Raw genomic sequence first — 24,461 nt, forward strand, 5'->3', positions numbered from 1 at the left:
TACAGTGGAAAGCATCTGGGTGAAAATAAGCAAGGGGAAAACAAACAGTGTGGTGGTTGGTGTCTGCTACCGACCGCCTGACCAACGAGAGGATGTGGATGCTGCACTTTGTGAGCAGCTTGAGAAAATATCCAAACGGCAGGACCTTGTCATCATGGGTGACTTCAATTTCCCAGATGTGTGCTGGGAAACAAACTCTGCGAAGCGTCCTCAGTCATGCAAGTTTCTGACCTGCCTGGCTGACAATTTCATTTATCAAATGGTAGATGAACCCACAAGAGGTTCAGCCATACTGGACTTAATACTGACCAACAGGCAAGAGTTGGTGGATGAGGTGAAGGAGGTGGGGACCCTAGGGGGAAGTGACCATGTCCTCATAGAATTCCTTTTGAGATGGGGAGCCAAGGAAGCTTGTAGCCAGACGCGGATGTTGGATTTTCGTAGGGCAAACTTTAATAAACTCAGAGACATGATGAGTGTCATACCATGGACGAGAATGCTGGAAGGGAAGGGAGCATGTGAAGGGTGGGCGCTACTCAAACAAGAGCTATTGCATGCTCAATCAATGACTATTCCAGAAATACGAAAACACTGCAGGAGCTCTAAGAAGCCTATTTGGATGAACAGAGAACTTCAAGAGGAACTAAGAAAGAAAAGGAAAATGTTCAGGAAATGGAGGGAAGGACAGAGCTCTAAAGAAGAGTACCTACAGGTTACTAGGCACTGTAGATCAATCATCAGAAAGGCCAAATCTGAGAGTGAGCTAAGATTGGCCAGGGAAGCCCACTGTAACAAGAAAAGATTTTTCAGTTACGTGAGGAGCAAACGTAAAGTAAAGGAGGCAATAGGCCCGCTGTTGGGTGCGGATGGACAAACTCTAACGAAAGATGCAGAGAAAGCAGAAAGGCTTAGTGCCTATTTTACATCTGTTTTTTCCCACAGGTCAAAGTGTTTAGGCACATCTAGAGATGGCTGTAGCCAAAGGATAGTGTCTGGGTGGCAGGTTAACATGGATAGAGAGGTTGTCGAGAGGCATTTAGCTGCACTGGAAGAGTTCAAATCCCCTGGTCCAGATGAAATGCACCCGAGAGTACTCAAAGAACTTTCCAGAGAACTTGCACAGCCCTTGTCCATCATCTTCGGAACCTCTTTAAGGACTGGAGATGTCCCGGAGGACTGGAAAAGAGCAAACGTTATTCCGATCTTCAAAAAAGGGAGGAAGGATGACCCGGGAAACTACAGACCAGTGAGTCTGACCTCCGTTGTGGGGAAGATAATGGAACAGATATTAAAGGGAGTGATCTGCAAACATCTGGTGGATAATTTGGTGATCCAAGGAAGTCAGCATGGATTTGTCTCCAACAGGTCCTGCCAGACCAACCTAGTTTCCTTTTTTGACCAAGTAACAGGTTTGCTGGATCGAGGAAATTCGGTTGATGTCGTTTACTTGGATTTTAGTAAAGCTTTTGACAAGGTTCCCCATGATGTTCTGATGGATAAGTTGAAGGACTGCAATCTGGATTTTCAGATAGTTAGGTGGATAGGGAACTGGTTAGAGAACCGCACTCAAAGAGTTGTTGTCAATGGTGTTTCATCAGACTGGAGAGAGGTGAGTAGCGGGGTACCTCAGGGCTCGGTGCTCGGCCCGGTACTTTTTAACATATTTATTAATGATCTAGATGAGGGGGTGGAGGGACTACTCATCAAGTTTGCAGATGACACCAAATTGGGAGGACTGGCAAATACTCCGGAAGATAGAGACAGAGTTCAACGAGATCTGAACACAATGGAAAAATGGGCAAATGAGAACAAGATGCAATTTAATAAAGATAAGTGTAAAGTTCTGCATCTGGGTCAGAAAAATGAAAAGCATGCCTACTGGATGGGGGATACGCTTCTAGGTAGCACTGTGTGTGAACGAGACCTTGGGGTACTTGTGGATTGTAAACTAAACATGAGCAGGCAGTGTGATGCAGCGGTAAAAAAGGCAAATGCCATTTTGGGCTGTATCAACAGAGGCATCACATCAAAATCACAAGATGTCATAGTCCCATTGTATACGGCACTGGTCAGACCACACCTGGAGTACTGTGTGCAGTTCTGGAGGCCTCACTTCAAGAAGGACGTAGATAAAATTGAAAGGGTACAGAGGAGAGCGACGAAGATGATCTGGGGCCAAGGGACCAAGCCCTATGAAGATAGGTTGAGGGACTTGGGAATGTTCAGCCTGGAGAAAAGGAGGTTGAGAGGGGACATGATAGCCCTCTTTAAGTATTTGAAAGGTTGTCACTTGGAGGAGGGCAGGATGCTGTTTCTGCTGGCTGCAGAGGAAAGGACACGCAGTAATGGGTTTAAACTTCAAGTACAACGATATAGGCTAGATATCAGGAAAAAGTTTTTCACAGTCAGAGTAGTTCAGCAGTGGAATAGGCTGCCTAAGGAGGTGGTGAGCGCCCCCTCACTGGAAGTCTTCAAGCAAAGGTTGGATACACACTTTTCTTGGATGCTTTAGGATGCTTAGGGCTAATCCTGCGTTGAGCAGGGGGTTGGACTAGATGGCCTGTATGGCCCCTTCCAACTCTATGATTCTATGATTCTATGATTCTATGATTCTATGAAGGGAAGGGGAGGGCGGAAAAGGAGAAAAAAGAGTAATGGAGAATGAATATGTGCAAGTGCAGAGACATGTTGCTTGGGCTTAGGTCATAAATAGTAGTGCTTCCCCCATTAGGGTCCCTTCAGGAGGAAGGTTCACTATATAGAATCATAGAGTCATAGAATCATAGTGTTGGAGGGCACCTGAAGGGTCATTTAGTCCAACCCCCTGCACTATGCACTATGCATCCTACTGATGCAGAAAAGCTATCTGCTGATGATGCTACCCCACCAGAAATTCACATCAGTCCTGAAATGGTTTTCGTGGAAGTTTCTGGTTCTTTCAATGGTGGGCGTGTGCAAACTGGTTTAAGGCTGCATGCAAGAATGATCAATGCTTGCGGGACCCTCTCTGTGACATGGATCAGTCTTAAGCTTCATTGTCCTGCTTGTTTCCTGCAGATGTTTCTGGCCTTAGTGGCATGCCATTTGCCCCTTCTCCCTACCTAAGAGCCTCTTCATGATCAGCTGGTTTTCTTCCAAAAGGACATCAAAGACATTCACCAACGCCACATTTGTCCCCTGCGTGTGGTTCACTTCCCAGTTGCCGCAGGTGTAGCTGAAGAAATCCTCACACGGGTCCACAGTGCCATTACGAGCTTCCAGCAAGTTTGTCACAAGCGCTAAACACTCCGTGGTGTTGCAGGTTTCTGAACAAACACAGGAACAGAGATTAGCAGGGCACAAACAGCAGTGGCTCCTGGGAAATAAGAAGGGACCCTTCTAAAGGAGGCCACCCAGAGTTGTCATACCAATCTTCTCTTTGAACAAAGTTTGAGTCCAGGGGCACCTTTAACACCAATCGAATTTTATTCAAGGGAAAGGCTTTTGTGTGCAGGCATGCTTCTTAAAACACAATGAATCAGAATTTCCTCAATCATGAGGAAGAGGAAGAGGAAGAGGAAGAGGAAGAGGAAGAGGAAGAGGAAGAGGAAGAGGAAGAGGAAGAGGAAGAGGAAGAGGAAGAGGAAGAGGAAGAGGAAGAGGAAGAGGAAGAGTTGGTTCTTATATGCCTCTTTTATCTACCCAAAAGAGGCTCAAAGCGGCTTACATTCATCTTCCCTTTCCTCTCCCCACAACAGACACCCTGTAAGGGTGGGGAGGCTGAGAGATCCCTGATATTACTAAAGAAGAAGAGTTGGTTCTTATATGCCGCTTTTCTCTACCCAAAGGAGTCTCAAAGTGGCTTACAGTCACCTTCCCTTTCCTCTCCCCACAACGGACACCCTGTGAGGTGGGTGAGGCTGAGGGAGCCCTCACATTACTGCTCGATCAGACCAATTTTATCAGTGCTGAAGCAAGCCCAAGGTCACCCGGCTGGCTGCATGTGGAGGGGGAGGGGGAAATCAAACCCAGCTCGCCAGATTAGAAGTCCACACTCCTAACCACTACACCATACTGGCTCTCCACATAGAGGTGGTGGGGTTTCTAACTAGCCTTTCCTGGCAACTAAAATCCCTCATCCTCGACGTATATTTAACAGTTGAGGAAATTGTTTCCTTGTATTTGAAGAAGTGTGCTTGCCCGCCGAAATTCACACCTTGAATAAATCTGTGACTCATTCCACATGGATAATGCCCTTTCAAAGGGATAATGCCCTTTCAATGTACTTCAGAAATAGATTTTCCTGTTTTGCACAGGAAAACCCATCGGCAAAACCACATTGAAAGTGCATTATCCGATGTATGTTGATAGAGCCGTGGTTGGTCTTGAAGGTGTCAATGGACTCAAACTGTGTCCTGCTGCTTCTGACCAATATGGCAACCCACCTGAATGAACCTTGTCTTTGTTATAAAGTGCCCGTTCAACAAATGATCATAACAGGCCATGAGACAACCCTTGGTGCTCATTGGTAATTTTGTGTAACTTTTGACATGCAAAACCATTGAGGGGAATTCCTCGCACTGAAGCTAGGTGGACTGGTAACTCGGCAGAGTCCTGATGGTGCAGAATGGGAATCATAATGCATCCGCCTCCCACTTGGAATATTTGTGTAACTCTAGTGAGGTGATTGGTTCAGTGGATCACCAGTGAGGGTGATGACCACCAAAAAAAGAGAGAGAGAGGAAAGAATAGGAAGGATGAGGCTGCAGCCTTGGTTCCTTAGCAACCCAAGTGAAGTTACACCCAAAGAAGGGGACTTACTGCCTGTCATAGACTGGGATGTTAGCTCTTCCCTAGGGGGAGAACATGATGATTTTGAGGAGATATGAAAATTGACTCAAGGCTCTGGAAATTGACTCAATGCACCCTCAGATCCCTTCCACAAGGCCCAGTTAGATCCCTGAAAAACTAGATCCCAGAAATCTGGGATGTATCTCTCACTTCCAACTCACACCTGGAACCAAGTGGGCCAGATTCAATTGCAGCACCTCGCTTCAATGGCCATGTCAAGACCCAAAATCTCTTAAAGGGCCCTCCCAGAGTCTTCTGAACCACTTCCTGATCCAGAGAAGGGGGGAGAAGCCAAGACTAGCTGTAGGATTTCGGGAAGAGGTGTTTGGGGAAGAAACAAGGGGATGAGAGGAAATGGAACAATGGGTGCCAACCTGGGATTGCTGTATTAGGATGTCATCTTGTTAGGTGAGATTTATTTGGCCTGATAGATCTTGCTTCAGGCTGCAAACGTGAAGGGGCTCCCTACAACACACCAACATTCTTCTCCAGCTCCCCATGGTCTGAGAAGGTCAGATGGGCAGTCTGGCTTTCAGGAAAGCTTTCCATCTTCAGTGGTTATACTTCTCATGAGGAAACCTCTGAAAAACGTCCAGAAAACCCCACATTTCCTAAGGACATAGTCTAAATACTGCTGACAGACAGCATGGCTTTCTGGCACCAGCTTCTTTTTTCAGAAAATGGAATCTATAAAGACTTCTTGTCAGAAGGAAGTAAATTTAGCTAACGACTTTCACTTAGGGTTGCCAACTCAGGGGTGGGAAATTCCTGGAGGTTTAGGGGTGTAACTTGAGGAGAGGGCTCAGCAGGAAGGAGAAAAGTGTAGTGTCTAGGATCATGGAAGGAAGGCAGGAAGGCAGGAAGGCAGGCAGGCAGGCAGGGAGGGAGGCAGGGAGGGAGGCAGGGAGGGAGGGAGGGAGGGAGGGAGGGAGGGAGGGAGGGAGGGAGGAAGGAAGGAAGGAAGGAAGGAAGGAAGGAAGGAAGGAAGGAAGGAAGGAAGGAAGGAAGGAAGGAAGGAAGGAAGGAAGGAAATCAGGTAAAGGAGGGATGAAGGAAGGAATGTTCTAATACCTTGGCCACAGGTAAAGACGGTGAAGAAAATGAGAAGCACAAGACCAATGACAGTGCTGAACAGCACAGCAAAGAGGAGCACGATATTTCCTCGACCACATCTCCTCTTCGAGTCTCTTCCTGAGGCTTCCTCATAGATCTGGAATTGGAGAAGATAAAGGACGTGAAAACAGAAACATCACTTATCTCAGGCTCAAGTTAGAAACTCATGGAATCCCATGATATTGAGATTTCAAAACAGCCATGGGTAACAAGCACCATCTACATAAGCTCAGTTATTAAATTTTGGCCACACATATGCCATCCACAATCCTCCCAATACACACAGTTGTCCTTTAGTGAAAACAGGACTACAGTAACCTGCTACAGCTGGTGCCTTTGTCTGTGGCATGGGCCTGTTCACAACCAAAAAGCTGTTGAAATAGGATCTGCTTGTCTCTTGGGATATGTTCCTCAGTCCCCTCAGAAATCGCTAATCTTCTGTTTCCCTAAGGTAACATAGGATAGCTGTGCTATTCCAGCCTCTTTATCAGCAGAGTTCTATGTACCCATACTAGCCTTTTTCAACCTTTTGACCATGGAGGAGCCCTTGAAATAATTTTTCAGGCTTTCAGGAGCCCCGGAAGTGATGTTAGCTGGCCACGCCTCTCTTCCACAGCCCTGGAAGTGACATGTCACCAGAAGTGACATCACCACCCACAATAACTGGCAGGCTTGAGGAGGATGGGGAGGGGGAGAGAAGGGGCAGTTTAAAGTGGGAGTTGGTGTGCAAGCTCTGCCCCCTTCCAATAACAGAAACCATTAGAGAACCCACTCATGCTGGGAGAGGGAGCAATGGAAGTGTCCAGTTCCCTAGCTTGTGGCTGAGTTCTTTAAGACAGGGGTAGTCAACCTGTGGTCCTCCAGATGTTCATGGACTACAATTCCCATGAGCCCCTGCCAGCATTTGCTGGCAGGGGCTCATGGGAATTGTAGTCAATGAACATCTGGAGGACCACAGGTTGACTACCCCTGCTTTAAGGCACAAGGGGAAAGACTGTGGACGCCCTCCAGAGCTCCTGCAGACCTCTGGGGGTCCACCAAAAACTGGCTAGGAATCTCTGACCTACACTATAAATGTATGGGTTTTTTTTTCACAGGGTGATGCCTAACTATCTATTATCCTGGTTAGGGCTACCATATTTTGAAAAGAAAAAGAAAAAAAAAGAGGACCTATTTATTTTATTATTACATTTATTTCCCAACTGACTCCTACAAACAAGTGATCACTATGATAAATCTCATTTTATATACCCATACTAGTTAAGCCGTGATCATTGCTGCTGACTAGGAATATTCCTAACCTTCCTGTCATTGGATGAATTAACAGAAAAAGTGCACACTGAACAATGCTCAATTCCCATTAGTAATTCCTCTGCCAATGATTGTGGTGTTTTCTGAAATGGGTTCACTTATTCTGCTCCTCAGCAACTTGTCCTGGAGATTTCTGGATCAAGTGGAAGCAAAGTGTGGGGGGGGGGGGTTGGAATCTGCACCTATGAATACCAGATAACAGATGCTTCTGAATTATATTTCTTATTAGAATATATGTTCTATTGTATGTAAAAGTTATCACCATTCTATCAGAATTGGGATTCTTCCCCCTTGGAGTTAAAAGACCGCCACTGTAAACCGCCACGAGACAGCTGGTCTGGGAGTGGCAGTATAAAAATTTAATTAATAAATAATCTGGAGGTTTTTTAGCTCTGTAAAAAGGCTGTTTTAAAACTTTTGCTGAATAACCCCATCAGACATTTGCAGACATTTGTTTCATTAATATTAATATTAAGGAGTTGGCATCTGTGAGCATCCTAAACACATCTGTCTGTATTGCTCTAATCACAACATTCAAAAAGTTAAGGCTGGATTTGTTAAATCTCATTACAGTTTTGATAAATCCATGTATAGTGTTAATGTATTGGCCAAACTGAACTAGTAATTCTTCAGAGCCTGTCCAGATAATGAATACATCATCTACTTATCTTTTGTATAAAGCAATGTATTTCTTACAGATATTGTCATTAGAAATTTATCAATTCAGGGGCAAACTTGCAGCTCCTAGCAGTGCCTGAGACTTGCCAAAAGAAAGTGGAATTAGAAGAAGGTCTTTTTAACCACAACTCAGCAATGCGGCATAGAGATTATGTGGGTGGGTGTAAATTCTCTCTCCTTTCCAGAACTTCATGTAATATGTCAAGGGTCTTATCTTGTGGAATGTTAGTACACAGTGAAAGTATATCCATTGTCACAAAAGGCATTTCCTCATTGTATAACTTGATATGATCCAGTAGTAGGAAGTAAAGGATTTTGAAAAAAGGTTCAAATGCAAGGCCAGAAGTTCCAAGTAGAGCAATTCCAAGAAACCATAGGTCTTCCTGGGACAGGGGGAATTATTTATTATCCAAGATACATAAAGCTATCCCTGGCACTTTCTTCAGTTTGCAAGAGGAAATCTTATGTATGTTTATCAATATAATTTTCTAATTATGCACCAGTTAGGCTACCTGCTTAATAATCATCATAGTTGGAGTTTTCTGGGCTGTTAGTATATGTTTTGTTGTTTAATTGTCTGTCTCTTTCTCTGCTATATTCACCTCTATCCCACACAACCATGGCACCACCCTCATCCAATGGTTTAAAAATAACTTCAGTATACTGGGTGTTTAGGAGTCTTTCTCTCCAAATGACTTGAATTGTGCTAAACTGGTATCTCACCCTGTTCAAATCAATTTATTTCCTCCAGGGCCAAAACTTAAAAAAAACAGGACTCTAGGGTTATTTATAGAGGGGGTGAAGTATGCACTTGGCTTTAAAGTGCCATGGGTCAGTTGTTAAATTCAAAGTTTCCTTCTCTCATTTAAAACAATCTACAGATTGTATCTTTCTAAACTAGTGTTGGACTTCAGTCATCGATTGAAAGGCATTAAACAGTGGTGTTGGGACAGATGAAAAACTTTTACTCAGTACAAGAAAAGTTCAATTTGGTTTGAGTTCCACCATATATAGACTGATCACTGCCTGCGGAGTTTGTTTGTTTTTTCTTGTAGGGTCTGGCATTTTGAGCTTTGTATCTCTTCCTTGATCTCAGTTCTTGACCCATACCTTTAAAAGGTCTTCTCTTTTCTCATAGATTCAAAGAATCATAGAGTTGGAAGGTACCTCCAGGGGCATCTAGTCCAACCCCCCTGCACAATGCAGGAGTGATTGAAGATGTTATGAGGTTGAATGAATAAAAGTCCTATTCTCAGTTGTATTATCTAAGTCAGAACAAAAGATATAGGCTTCCTAGTACCCGTATCTTTAAATGGCGGCCAATTATAAACACAATTTTCATTAAAATCCTTTTTGTCCCGCTGTAATTTCGTAATATCTATCAGTTCTGCAAATTGTTTTTGAATTTGTCATTCTAAGCAGCTCATTTTAGCTGTAAAGTTGTTATCACATAAAGATGTTTTTTATATTTTCTTTCAATTGCCTGATATCAGTTTCAAGTCTGGAACCTTTGTCTTGAACAATGTCACCAAGTCCATAGAGCACTTATTTGGGATTGTGAACCATCTAACCCATAGTTTTATTGCTACAATAATTCTTTAGGGCCCCCCGAATGACCATCAATTCTCATTTTCCCGAGATTGGACCGTTGAAAACTTTTCTGCCCATTATTTTCTCCATAATGCCTATTTGCACCCCCAAAATTGAGGCTGATCATCTGAGTAATTTAAAATGTTAAAACCTATTTGTGCCATAATGTCAATTACAACCAATTCCCTAATCAATAATAGGAAAGAACAAAATGGAAGGGGATGACAACCTGAAAATCAAGTCCAAAGAAGAAAAGCTGTTTGTTATAGGCCCATTATGCACGTCCGCCAAAACGGCGATTTCGGGTCACATGGAAAACGCAGAGGGGGAAGAAGTGACGCAAACCGCTTATGCAAGGGACGGGACGCAATGGCGGCAAAACCCAGAGTAACCGATTATGCACACGGTGACTCCGGCGCCGATTCTGGTTGCTCCCCTGTCACCCAGAAGCTGCACTTTCTTCTGCGTTCCGCTAACGCAGCTTTTTCGGCGGTGTGCATCAAATCTTCTGCCAGTTGCGGCCGGCACCATGCAACATCAGTGATTTTAGTCGCTGCCATTCCACCCTGAATGCGCACTAAAACCTCCGTGCATAATGGGTCATACCCTGCTTTTTGCTATCTGAAGCCAAGTGGCTTATAATCACCTTTCCTGCTTCATCACACAATGCACACCATGTGCGGCTGAGGGAGCTCACAGAGGACTGTGATTGGCCCAGGGTCACCCAGCTCGGTGTATATGGAGGAGTGGGGAACCTGGCTCTCCAGATTTGAGGGTGCAACTCTCAACCACTACACCAAGCTGACTTTCAGGACACTAAAAGGTTGAGCAGCTAAAACTTGAAATAAAATACAACTATTACATAGTGCACAAAAGCATAAAATTAAAACAACTTACATTGAATGAAAATAAAAGCTCAGAACATAGCATACATCAACAAGTTGCACAGACATTAACTACTGAAACTTAATAATGGTTACACATCTATGATAACCACAGGACCAAACACAATTCTGCCCAGAGGGCCTTCTTCATTGGTCTGAACTGTGCTAATTCACACATAAAAATGTAAATATGAAATATCTTTTTCATGCCAAGAAGGTGGCATATAAGTCCTAAAATTAATTTTTAAAAAAATACTCGGGTAAGGGTTTTATTAAATTCTAACAAACTGGCTCTTCCTAAGAAAGATATGTTTTTCAAAAAGAGTTTGTAAGGAATGGTTGCTACTTATACTGAAAAAATGGTGCTCCAAATAATAGCTATAAAGCAGGCCTACATATACTGAGAAACCCACTCTCATCAGAGGGTGGCTTTTTTAATGCCAGGTTGTTCTTAATGGTATGTATTTTTAATGGGGGTTTTAATGGGATTTTATTATTGAGGGTTTTTTATGCTGTGACCCGCCATGAGCTGGCTTGCCGAGAGTGGCGGGAAATAAATTAAAGTTTATTATTATGATTATTATTATGATTATTATGATTATTATTATGATTATTATTATGATTATTATGATTATTATTATGATTATTATTGTGATTATTATTATTATTATTATTATTATTATTATTATTATTATTGAGATGGTAACTATGAACCACCATTCTGTTGAGGACATAGGTGGCCTATATGCCAATAAAGATGACTGATTGACTGACTGACTGAAATAGTGTAACATCAATGTATAATGACGTTGTGATATTATTTCAGTAACATTGAGTGTGCCCTCACTAAAAATCAAAAGTCATCCTAATATTTTAAAAAGAAATTTTCACATACAGACCTGGCCTTGGCCATTGCTCAATTTCGACAGTGTGTTCATGAGTAAACCAAAAATGAAGGGATTCTAAGAGTTCTCTTAGGAGGCCTAATGTAAAAGTTGGAGGGGAGGAAGGATCATGAAATTCCACTGATGAATTGGCAACAAGTCTTTGAATTCTAAAAGGGAAGGGGAGGAGAAGAGGGGAGGGGAGAAGAGGGGGAGGAGAAGGGGAAGTGAGTATTATTGAACAGCCTGAATGACTGAAGATTGGGAGGGGGAGTGAACCTAAGTGCAGAAAACTGTGAGCAATGAAACATTCCGAGTGCATCATGGATCTCTTCATAGTGGTGATAAAGTTCCAAAAGTGAAAATCTGGGAAGTCTCTCTTTTCCTCAGCTGTTTGTGACGGTAGTGTGGAGGAGCCACGACCCAGAAGCACAGCTTCTTATCAGTGGGAGCGCTGAACAAGAGGAGTTGAAAGGGGTTTTGTTGTTGTTGTTGTTGTTGTTCTGATACATCTCCTGTGCTCACAGATATGGGTCTCAACAGATCATACAGGAGGTTACATAGCCGTTCCATACCACTCCTCCCTTTCCCCCATCCCCCCCTTTCTTGGGGCCAGCATAGAATAGTGGTTAAGAACTGCAGCTTCTAATTCCCTCCTCCTCCACATGCAGCCTTTCGTGTGCACAGACACATCCTCAGAAAGCTTAGACCTTGAATACAACTTTGATGGTTTGAAAGATGGCACTGGACTCAGATTTTGTCCTGCTGCTTCAGACCAGCACAGTTAGTTACTGATAGCACCCAGTGTTTCATTTCTAAAAGGTGAGGTGCTACTTGAAGAAGTCACACACTCTGATAATTCTCCCTCCTAATCCTGGTGACAAGAGGCCTGGCTGTTGTTCTGGGGTGAAGGAACAGCATTCTGTACTCGACCCAAGGAGCTGCCATCTTCATGGCTAATTCACATGTTCAGGAGCTGAACTCACACTGAACAAAAGACAAAATTAAGCTCTGGATTCCATCCGTCCTGAGGCAGAGTGGAAAACTTGGGGGGTGATTGTCCTCATTTGCTTCCCTAGATTCCCAGCAAGAAGAAATTTTATTATGCCGTGTCTGAGAAAGCAGTAAGTAAAGAGATAGACAGAGAAACACACATACACACAAACAAACAAAAAAGAATAATATGATTGCATGAAATTATATGAGGAAAAGACAAAAGCCAGTTACCTGTGGAGGACCGCTCATGTTCACAGCTTTCCTTCACGAAACTTCTTTTTTTGTTGTTCCTGCAGAGTTCTTCAGTTCTTCCACCTACTCCTCGGGGTCTGACAGGATTACAGACCAAATTGTCCTTTCCTGTTGCGGTTGAAGGCAGGAGGGAGGAGGAGATGGGCAGAGAGGCTGGTCAGAATAACATCCTTTGAGCAGAGAGAACTTGGCACCCCTTCTACTCCCAAGGCATTCTTTCCTCCAAGTATATACACTTCACAATCACTTTCCGCTCACCACGACGGAATGCCCATTACCCCCCCCCCTCTTTTAAACCACTTGCTGCAGCAGAGCTCCGTTCCCTGCACATGATTTGGAGCCCGCAGCCTCTCCCTCCCACAATGACCTTGGGCACATTTCTTCCCCCTCTCTCACTGTCAGGTAATCTTGTGGGTCGTGAATACTGGAGAGCCATGACCCAACCAGCCCGCTGCTTACACTGTCTTCCTTCTGCACGGTCCCACAGCCAACCCCCGCCGCAACTTCACACGCCTGGTTCTGTCTGATATGTTTCCCATGCGCCTCCTGTTTTGACTTGTTTCACAGGAGCCCTCAGGCTCCTGTTCATATCTTAAGGAGAGAGTAGCTTGGGCTCTGGATTCCACCGTTCCTCCTTTGCTCGAAGCTGCACTAACCCAGATCCACTTGGGTCTTCTACAGACGCTGTGGCAAAGCCGAACTTCATACATGAAGACACCTGAGACCAGTGACAGGGTTTAAAATGTTCCAAAAAGAGTCAAGCTCTACTGAGGAAGGGAAATGTTTCAGTGCTTCTGATGGTGGTATGTGAAATGTTACATTAAGTTTGTTATATTAAAATGAGTGTGAATTATCCCTGCTTAGCTACTGTACAAACAAAACAAAACAAATAACACAGTGTGGCAGCTAGTTGTTACTATACAACAAAAATTAAAATCATCTGGGATATGAGAAAGTTTTATAATCCACGTTTCTCTCCCTTAAGGGGTCTCAAAGTGGCTTGCAATCACATTCCCTTCCCTACCCCTCAATGTACAGCAGGACCTTTACCATACAGGAGGATCCACACTGGGTTGGTGTTTGAGCCGGGGTAGGTTGCCCCACCTCATCTGTGTTTATTTGACACCTGAGGGCCAAACTATGTGTGTTAGACATTGGTAGTGCAATGGCTTCTTTTCTATTGCAAAGTAGCTTCATGGGGGAGGAACTGATAGCCCTCTTTAAGTATTTGAAAGGTTGTCACTTGGAGGAGGGCAGGATGCTGTTTCTGCTGGCTGCAGAGGAGAGGACATGCAGTAATGGCTTTAAACTTCAAGTACAACGATATAGGCTAGATATCAGGAAAAAGATTTTCACAGTCAGAGTAGTTCAGCAGTGGAATAGGCTGCCTAAGGAGGTGGTGAGCTCCCCCTCACTGGCAGTCTTCAAGCAAAGGTTGGATGCACACTTTTCTTGGATGCTTTAGGATGCTTGGGGCTGATCCTGCGTTGAGCAGGGGGTTGGACTAGATGGCCTGTATGGCCCCTTCCAACTCTATGATTCTATGATTCTATGACTCTATGATTCTAACTCTTCCATGGGGAATTTGACTTTTCCCCAAATAAGCCCCTTTTCTGCTAAAAAAAAACAAACTCCCTCCTCAGCTGCTTTTACCTCTGAGTTCTGGAGCTATGAGCACTGGGAAATGTGGCACATGTTCAGGGGAAACGCAGACAAAAATGGAACGGTTATGCATGCCCTTCTTACTGTTTGTTTGTTTGTTTCGTGATTTATATACTACCCTTCTTGGTTACTCATTTCGGGGCAGGTTACAAAGTCTCGCCGCTCAATAAAACAATGATTCATAAAATAAAACCTCATTCAAATGATGAAATTCTATAAAGCCACAATGTAACCCTGATGCATCACTTCGATTATATGTTATGAATAAAAATTTGCATCAGCTTTCCGGCTTCGCTTGGTGGCATGAATGGCATCGGAGGCTCTTGCTGCTATTGCTGGGGTTATGCGTTTGTTGTTATAACGGGTTTTTTCAGGATTACGGATTTCTTTTTGGGAAAGAATGTCGCTATCGTAAAAGAATGCAAGGACAGAAGAAATCCCTGCTGGATCAGACCTAAAGTCCATCTAATCCAGCATCCTGTTTCCCACCAACCAGATGTCCCCCAGGAGATCAAAATGCAAAGCAAGAAAACGCTCTGCCCTCCCTTGCTGCTAACCCCCTGCTAAGGAGCTGGAATTCAGTGGCTTCCTGCTTCTGAACCTGACGGTTCCCCTTAGCTGTTATGGCTAATGGCTAGGGATGGAATGGCATTCCAACAAGACTCTACTGAGTGAGCAGTGAGGTTGGTGGCTTTAGACATCCTTTTGAGTGCCGTCAGAAAATGCTTAAGTAAGCACCTGGATCTGCCTGCAGCATTTCACAGGTCAGAACAGGGGAATGAGTAAGCACTTGTAATGCTGCAGTTTTGTATCACTCTCTGAGCCCAAGATATTACCAGTTGCTATAAATTCTTCTCCAACTTTGGCAGGCAAGTATTCTTTCCCTGTGCCATCACCTGCCCTGCACAGCTTGAATAGCCAAGCAGGGGTGGCCAAACCGTGGCTCTCCAGATGCCCACGGACTACATTTCCTAAGAGTAATATTCGGTATCCTTCCGAATAGTTCTTTATTTTTTGAACTTTAGTATGGTCCACCTTTCTCAAATGCAAGAAAGGTTATATGGTATTAAACAATGCAGTCAACTATCATGCTAGGATGAGATACTGAATAAATGGAGTGGTAAGTCCAGCCTTTACAAAAATAGCACAAAGAAGAATTGCAGCTGATATGTCAAACAACACCAAGACAGAATCACAGAATTAGAACACAGTGCAGTACGGGCAGCATAATACCGTAAACAGATTATGCGTACCAATGAACAGCATTATAGCGTGAAGTGTATTCCCTTTATAAAAAACACCTTTTTACTCTGGGGGAAAAAATTGGCCTATATTATATTGCCACTAGCGAACCTCACTAATAGCTCCTGCCCCCCTCCCCGAATATCCCACCACTGAAAATTTGAGACAATGGACCATTATGAGGCATCTATTGTTTTTACTGGTTTTATTGTGTTTTAACTGGAATTTTAAACCAGCCCAAGCCTGTTTGCAAAGAGGGGCAGTCTATAAATTTAATAAATATGTGGGAGCTGCCCTATGACATGGCATTTTAGGGATGCTGAGAACTTCAGCCAGCAAACAGACTGTTTTTGGAAGCTACGAACCAATCCTTGGATCTCCTTCTGCAGGAGCTGTGTGGCTACCCAGCAGCTGTGATGATGGAGTCCTGTTTCCTCCTGCGTTGCCAAACACCTCTGCACCTTTGTAGGAAGTGAATTGGACTCTCCCGCACAGTCATGGGTGATTAGTGAGGGTAATTAAGCAGCTTGAGGAGGGGAGGAGGTTGCAACAACTATAAAGCTGTGAAAAAAGACCGCTTCGTTAGTAACCACAGACTTAAACAAATGCCAGAGATTTTTTTTAATGTGATGGTTGAGAGATTGATTTTCTTGCTGCTTGTTTACACAGTTGTTGCCAAGTTGAAACAGAAAATATTGCAATATTTACAGATTCAGACTGGACTGGAAAAGCGCTGTTGGTTTGGCTTCCAACCTTGGAAACTCACCACATGTGTGCATCAGACGAAAAGCCTGCAGCACATGCAAATCTATGGGCTGAGATTGCCGTTTATCTAGAGCAGCCTTTTTCAGTGTTTTTACCATTGAGGAAACCCTGAAATGTTTTTCAGACTTCGGAAAACCCCAGAAGAGGTGCAATCATACAGAATATGGTTGGGAAGCATAGCTGTGAGCATGCCCTCCTGGCGCCCCTCCTCTTCCTACCCCCTCCAGGCCGATCACTGACCGTTTTGGGAAGGGGGGGCAGGTTGAATTTAAAAAGATATATAAACATTAATTAATTCCCAGCCATTTAGGAAACCCTTCTAGGGCTGTCAACCCCAGGGTTTCTCAAAACCCTGGTTTAGAAAGCCTGCATGATCCAAAGGATTTTAGATATTGCAGAAACCATAGCGATGCTAGGAGGGGCTTCCTGGGGGTTTCTTTCTTCATCTTATATAATATCAGTCCACCTGCAGTACGTTTTCTTAGTATGATAACATATCCCATTGCTATTATTCTCATTCTGTAGGCCCTTATCCTCATCCTGAGCATTGCAGTGATTATCTGAGTACAGATAAAGATAAACCAGATTTGAGGAATCTGAGAGGCCTAGCCCTAAGTCTGCAGTTCTGAAACCCCATTCTAGATAACGCAAACCTCAGCAGGTTTGGTCAATTTGCAGAAGTCCATACTTGATTAAAAAAGGATTTTATCTTGTATGAAGGGGAGAGTCTGTTAGACAAAGGAAGGTCCAAAAGTGATGACATAGGGCTAAAGCCATTTTTCTGGATAAAAGCCATTTTCAAACAAAAAATGGAGTGAAACTTTCCACTGTTCCATCTAGCCAAGAACAATATAGATGTTGGCCAGGACCTGAGATCAAGCGGGGCAACAATTGTGGAGCCCCTGCAAACAAACCACCCGGAGATATGCAAACAACAGGAATTAGCTCAAAAGCCTCAAACACTGGAATTGGGTTTTTGTTAGTGTTGAGGTTGGAAATAGTGAACAATAGTTTTATACGCATATTTGTCTAATGCACCTTAAAGGATAGATTCAAGTTGGTAGCCGTGTTGGTCTGAATCAGCACAAACAAAACAAGCGACAAATGGTAAAGTGTAAGTCGTTAGTCACTAACAGTTTTATTTCTCCTATGTCAATGACGACTGAATCCGAGGGGACTGACTGGCCCTTTTAGCAAAGAATCGTCATATGGCTGTATTTGGATGTTGTGACGCAGTTTACTAATTTGACAGGATTAAGTTTTGCTTTATATTCCCACTGTTATGATGGAAATTCATCGTCTGAGGATGAGTGCTTGCCACTGGACTCTGATTTTGCTTTGTTGTACACCTTAAAGGATGAGCCTCTTGTGGCGCAGAGTGGTAAGGCAGTGACATGCTGTCTGAAGCTGTCTGAAGCTGTATGCCCATGAGGTTGGAAGTTTGATCCCAGCAGCCGGCTCAAGGTTGACTCAGCCTTCCATCCTTCCGAGGTCGGTAAAATGAGTACCCAGCTTGCTGGGGGGTAAACGGTAATGACTGGGGAAGGCACTGGCAAACCACCCCGTATTGAGTCTGCCATGAAAATGCTAGAGGGCATCACCCCAAGGGTCAGACATGACTCGGTGCTTGCACAGGGGATACCTTTACCTTACACCTTAAAGGAGGCTTTCTCAACCAGGGGTCTCTGGATGGCCCTGAAAGCATTTCCCAAATGGGTGGGAGTTCATTAATATCTAATATATATTCTAATTTGTTCAACAGTTGTCAGGTGATATGACCATATATGGTCATGTCATATATGGTATGGTCATGGAGTGAAAATTTCCACTTTCAGCTTTTGTTGAAACATCTCCATTGGCTGCCAGTTTGCTTCCTGATCAGGTTCAGGGTATTGTTTTCGACCTTTAAGGCTTTACGTGGCTTGGGCCCTACTTACCTACCCCCTATCTCCTTATGCCCCCTGCAGGGTACTCCACTCTGCGGGTATGAATCTTCTGAAGGTCCCGGGGCCCCGGGAAGTATGCCTGGTCTCAACCAGGGCCAGGGCCTTTTCAAGCCCTCTCTTGCTCCTATGCACAGTATTAGATTGCACTAGGAACCCTACATTATTCTACCAAAAACTGTCAATCAAGATTGCTAATATTGCCATCTGTATCGGTCCCAATGGTTCAGCGGATGAGAAAAGGGTTTTAAATATTAATCTGCGTATACTGCCATCTGGTATGATATTGGGGGTTGTTTTTAGGATTATTGGGGATTGTTTTTAGGATATATTTTTAGCATGTGATTTGTTATATATTGTTTATTTTTTTCTGTAAACTGCTGCGAGCCAGCTTTCTGGGAGTGGTGGTATAAAAGTCTAAATATAAATTAAAAAATAAAAAATAAATGTTGACCAGCCTCCCCAAATGGCCAATGATGGGCATGGAAGGGGTGTGAAAGGGAGATGCCCCAGGTGGGCGTGTACACAGCGATGCTTTCCAGCCATATGCAGACACAATCATACCACTTCTCAAAGCCTGAAGAATGTTTCAGGGATTTCTCAATGGTAAAATAGATGAGAAAGTCTGCCTTAAAGATTTCAGCAAGCACCTTGAGGAGATGAACAGAAAAATGTAGGAGGAATACTCTGGTTTCTCTTCAGATCGCTTAAATCTTTCCTAAATGTAGAAGGAAAATGAACCTCCCTTAAGCCAGCATAATAGCTTAATTGCAGCTTAATTTTTCTAACGGATAGGCTGGGAGCCAAGAACAGGTTAGCAATTAACAGGATTCATGATGCCAACTCACCTTACCTAAGCATCAGTAATCAGGCCAGAGTGGGAAGCGTTTGCCAGTCGAAACAGATTTCAAACTTATTTTAAAAACTCCAAAGAGTGTTCCACAGAATGAGGAACTAAAATTAAGTTTCTTTCCCATAAGAAAGGAATGTAAGTTTCTATAAAAGCCTTCAGGACCAGAGTACAGATAATAATGTTTGAATAGCAAAGTGGGAGGAGAAGGTTCGGGGAGAGACCTGAACCAGTCAGCCCTGGCCCCCACTTGTGGAATGATCCAGAGCAGAACTTCAAACAGACCTCTTTCTCTGCCTTCTTTGTTTGAAATTGCTTGGCAATGCTGTTTGAATGCTGCTTACCTGTAATCATGAATCACAAAGCTATACTGTGCCGTGCAGATTAAGGCTCTACATCTGTACATGCTTGCATATAATAAACGAATGCATGTGAGGCAGGGAGATCTCCACAAATCACAATGGATCTTCCAAAGTTGGAAACCTGAATGCAGTCAGCAATTAGCCCAGCATGTTGCCACCTGTGGTCCAGCCCAAGCGTTTATGTCCAGCATTGGGAGAGCCGGACTATGACCCCTTGAGATCATTTTCTGAAAAAGATATGAGGGGATGAATCTTATTGGAGGAACAGGTCTAGGCTGTGCCTGGAATCTGTGACACTCCCCCGCTCCCCAAATTTTTTAATGTGTCTCCAAAAAATAATCAATACGTGTTATTCCACCTGACAGCCAAACACAAATAAAAGCACGCACATAACCAAAAAAACCTGAACTAAACACACAGTTACAAAATATACTGGACTTCTTCCCTATCCCATTCAAGTGTAGTAGGTCTGTGGCACTAAATTATACTTATAAACTACTGCTACAATATTAAGTTTTACAAGTTTTCGCAGAGTCCAGAAAGTATGTTTCTAGCCCCAAAACCATAATTTCCCAAAGGTTTATAGGAAAGTTGGGTGCAAGGGAGGAATCGGGTTGCATTCCATGCAGGTGGATGCAGCATCTTACCCCAAAGACTGCAAATAAACGAAGCCACCCATTCAGCTGCTCAGAATGTTTCCAAATAAAGTAGGGCACACCTCCTGACAACTTGGTGAGTTCTTATCCTCAAAGCGCACATGGTTTTTTATGGCACTGAGATAATGACTACTAAATACAGCTGAGCCAAGCTACTCTCCTCAGAAACAGGTCAGCTCCCAGGGTCGCCAACCTCCAGGTGGCACCTAGAGATCTCCAGGAATCTTCAGACTACAGAGATGAGTTCCCCTGGAGGAAATGGCACCATCAGAGCACAGATTCTAGAGTGTCACATTCCTCACCTCCCTAAATTGTGCCTCACCCAAACCTCATCCCCAAATTGACAGAAACTTCCCAATCTGGAGCTGGGCAACCCAATCTGCCCCCTTTTAATGAAACATCTCCAGGGCCCTCGGTGGAAAGCTGGCAAAATATACACTTCCTCCTTCAGAGTCCATGAGCCGGGGTCTGTTAAATAAACATTATTAGACGTATATAGAATCATATCATAGTATAATAGAGTTGGAATGGATCTCCTGGGTCATCTAGTCCAACCCCCTGCACTATATATAAACAAAATAAATAAGTCTAATAATAAAAATAACCCGATTCTCCAGATTAGAGTCTGCTACTCTTTAGCCACTACACTACGCCGTCTCTCCGGCTAGGCTGAGCTCTTTGCCTTGATATACAAGGTGGCTGATCATTATGGGCGGCATTATATAATTCTCAAATGTCCTAATCATCCATTGATTAGAAGCCTATTTTTCCCTGGGAACGTCTATTGGCCACTGAGACAGACAGAGCTGTACCAGTGATAGGGAGGACGTCAGAAGAACCATTATCTGCCGGCTTCCTCCTTATCATCCAACGGCAGATGGCAGCTCTGTTGCCTGGAGCAGGAAGCGTTTCAAGATTCCCACAACAGCAAGAGCCAATTTTCTTTACTTTCTCTGCATAGACCTCCTTCTACAAGTCACGGTCAATGAGACTGTAATGGGGGCCAGGATGTACAATGAATCGCCTATCCAAAGATACATACATTGGCCCAGCTCTGAAGAATTGCACCAGTATTTCTGCATACCCGCGGAGGGGCATGTGTGGATTTGCAGTCAACTTGAATAGAAGCCCTACCCTCCGGCCACATAACACATCGTTTTTGGAACTGACAGATGTTTCAGAATGGGAGTTTGTGATATGGCAGAGGAGTCTGATCTTAGAAACAAACTAAAAGTTAAAAAAAATCCCACCAGACTAGCATGGACATTTTAGGCACACCTGAGGTTCTTGTTCAGTCCTTGAATTAAGAGAACCTGAAAGGAGAAAAGTGCCCCCATTGTACCTTATTTTGCTCTTTCACTCATGTTGGCTAATGCAGGGGTAGTCAACCTGTGGTCCTCCAGATGTTCATGGAATACAATTCCCATGAGCCCCTGTCAGCTTTGACAACCCCTGGACTAATGCACTTTTAGTGAACTTTGGGAATCGTTGACAAATGGATTTGTGTGTGGAACATCCAGTTGCAAAGACTACTAAAGTGTGATGAAAGTGGTTTACATGTTCCAGGATAAATTGAGGAACTCCTAAATGGCCCAGAAATCACACCCATGATTCCTCTCATTTGCTAAGACTCAACACGGCATTTCTGAAAGGGCATCATCTGTCAGGGTCACAAAGAGGGCCACACAGAGAAACAACATTCCCAGCAATTTCCCCTCAGCTTCTCTTCCCCCGAGACCTACCACATCTGAGCCAGTGTATCTTCTGGAAATGGTCTGAGATGTTTTGATGGTCTGCTTCCTGTGATGCAGTCATCTGATCTGTTGATGGGGCAGCACTCTTACCACAGTCTGAAGGTCCCGGATCAGACAGGATTACCCAATACAGGTGGCTGTCTTCAGGTGATAGCTGCATCTGGAATTATAAGGTTTTGAAGATCAGTTAACCTGGAGAAAATGGCTGCTTTGGAAGGTGGTCTCCATGGAATAATACTCCACTGAAGTCCCGCCCCTGCCCAAACCCTGCTTTTCTCCATCCCCCAAATCTCCAGCTATTTCCCAACCCTGGCAGTCCTTATCCATGCCAAAGTAGACCTACTCAAAGCCTTCATAGCTCAGAAGGTAGTGTTTCAAAGACCCTAAAGCAAAAATGGCTCTATATACAGAAGGCGAAAGAGTGTTCACAATTTGGTCATTGTACAGTTTGGGCATGGTCCTTCTAGAATTACATTCTAGGGAGCTAATATATAGGTTGGGATGGCAATGCAATGTCATGGCGCCATGGGAGAACATTCTGTCCCAGGTTGCACCAATGGAAGTGGTGTCACGGCCTTGCTGGATGCTATTAAGGTAAGTCCCACTCCTACCAATCTGCCCAGGGGTTCCACTCAAGGCCTGGCAAATCCCAACCCCCCATCAACACATGTGGTTTCATCTACAGGGTGATTCTCTAATGTGGTAAATAGCTCCTCGGGCATATACAGTGGCCATGTTGCCCAATTTGGCTGGCAACCTCTCATCCTCCATCTTTGCCCCTTCTGGTATAGAGGGACAAAGACTGAGGGCCAAGAGGTTACCTGTCCACATGGGCAACCTAGTCATCCCAAGTGATGGGTTAACCATTTCTCCAAAACCATAAATGGCAGCTCCTGAACAGTGTTTCAGATTGGGAAAAGTAGAGAATTTATCAGCCTGTGCCCTCATTGCATCAGTGGATTGATACATTTTTCTCTGGTCTGTGAAAAAGATGATGATGCCCTAAGAAACCTCCATGCTTGAGAGAATACAAAGGGAGCCGTAAGGGCTTTTGGGATTTTTGTTTGTACACTCTTGCATGCAACACTCTCAGATACTGAAGTAATGCATGATGGGAGAAATCCGTTTCTGTTAATAAAGTTACGCAGCACTAACCTGATTGTGGGGGGAGGGGGAAAAGATAACCATTGACTGCAATTATCAAAAGATGGCCAGGTTCATGTAGACTCAGATTTGTGCAGGTATTGTGGGACCCAAACAAAAATAGTGAACCTCCCTCCACATTGGCTTTTCTGTTTCCAACAAGGAGCTACTTTCTTATTGCCTTAGCTACTTTCTTGTCGCCTTAACTTCTTCCCACAAAGCTCTGCTTCTTTCATTGAACAGTCAAAATCTCACATACAAGGAAATATTGGGGGCCATTCCGCACTGATTCTTTGTAGCAGTAATTTGCAGTTATGCACAACGTCGTTGACAATCTGCCACACTCCTGAAACCAATCCGCAAAAAGCTCTTCGTTGTAGCACTTTCAGGGAAATCCCTAAAAGTGGATTCACCCTCCGGAAAGCGCTACACTCTTGCAACCAATCTGCAACACTAGCGGGAAAGTTCTCTGTGTTACCATTGTTGCGGTTTCTGCAAAGTCCCTCCCCCTTGCTCTCTCCTCTGATCTTCCGGCGAAGCGATCGCCATTTTTTTTCTCGGAGCAAGCGGAGGTCAATGCACCAGCAAGCCTTCATTTACCCAATGAGGCTTCCCCAGCTGCAGTCCCTCCCCAGAGCTGTTTTAAGTCACCAAGCACCAAGCACCACACAGCTCCGTTTGCTGGTTTTATTTTCCCTTTATTTTTCCCTTTATTTTTCCCTTTATTTTCGGCCGAAAATCATGCCCGTGCAGGGGGGGATTTTTTTCCACTCGGGGGGAGCGTGGCAACGATGAAATGGCAGCTCAAACATGACCTGCTAGCTAGATTGGTCTCTCCGTTGCAACGAATCAATGCAGATTCGTTGCAACGTGTGTATTTTTTTTTAACCTGCCTTAAAGGGAAAGGGGCTTTTCGGGAGCATGATAACAGCCGCCCATTGGCTGCTCGTTTGATTGACAGCCAGGGGCGGGACAAAGCTCAGCAATATCACTTCCTGGCTAGCGATTTTTGCTGAGACCGGAAACCTGTGGGAAACGATAGAAACGCAACTGGATTCCACTACAAAGGCAGGTATGCATAACGACAAATTCCACTATTAAAAATGGCGTTTTTTCGTTCCGCAACCAATTTGCTACATAGATCCTGGTGCGGAATGGCCCTGGATTCATTGCAGAGGATATTGAGTGTTAAATTTGCACTGGATCCAAAATAGATGTTATCAAATATGGTGCCATATTAAAATTTATAATGAGCTTGGTACGTGCCTGGTAACAGCTGCTCCGATCCTTTACACAACAAGAAGGAAAAAAAGAATCTTCGCCAGCTTATACCGACTGGTTCAATAAACGTACGGAATATGGGACAATGGCAAAACTCACCTATTTGATATGTAACATATCAATGTCTGCATTCAGGTGGAGTCCGATATTAGAGCATGTTGACCCGTGAAAACTGATATGTAGAAAAATAATCAATTATCAGACTGTCAGTATAAGATTTGGGGGAATTGTAAATTAAACATGTAGTACTGGCAGGCTTTTTCAA

The 24,461-nt window shown here is 43.9% G+C and overlaps 1 protein-coding gene and 1 long non-coding RNA gene across 14 annotated transcripts in view; one reads left to right on the forward strand and one right to left on the reverse strand.

Moving 5' to 3' along the window:
* Positions 1–24,461, reverse strand: part of KEL (Kell metallo-endopeptidase (Kell blood group)) — an 89,849-nt gene that overhangs the window by 36,724 nt on the left and 28,664 nt on the right. For 4 of the 13 annotated variants that reach the window (XM_077345726.1, XM_077345734.1, XM_077345735.1 and 1 more), the window contains exons 3-8: positions 21,761–21,932; positions 19,345–19,589; positions 15,808–16,003; positions 12,518–12,646; positions 5,902–6,040; positions 3,102–3,305 (exon numbers count right to left, since the gene is read on the reverse strand). In XM_077345726.1, coding sequence (XP_077201841.1) covers positions 3,102–3,305; positions 5,902–6,040; positions 12,518–12,535 — 361 coding nt within the window. In that variant the 5' untranslated portion in view covers positions 12,536–12,646; positions 15,808–16,003; positions 19,345–19,589; positions 21,761–21,932. Of the gene's footprint in view, positions 1–3,101; positions 3,306–5,901; positions 6,041–12,517; positions 12,647–12,905; positions 13,149–15,807; positions 16,375–19,344; positions 19,590–20,009; positions 21,719–21,760; positions 21,933–24,295; positions 24,369–24,461 lie in introns of those variants that run through there. The other 9 variants (XM_077345728.1, XM_077345725.1, XM_077345729.1 and 6 more) reach the window with 8 other exon arrangements.
* The window catches only part of LOC143841435 (uncharacterized), a 41,740-nt gene continuing 30,485 nt past the window's right edge, over positions 13,207–24,461 (forward strand). The window contains exon 1 of the long non-coding RNA XR_013232690.1: positions 13,207–13,341. This is a non-coding gene — a long non-coding RNA (uncharacterized LOC143841435). The remainder of the gene's footprint in view (positions 13,342–24,461) is intronic.

Source organism: Paroedura picta, chromosome 7 (assembly GCF_049243985.1).
Source record: "Paroedura picta isolate Pp20150507F chromosome 7, Ppicta_v3.0, whole genome shotgun sequence".
Lineage (NCBI taxonomy): Eukaryota > Metazoa > Chordata > Lepidosauria > Squamata > Gekkonidae > Paroedura > Paroedura picta.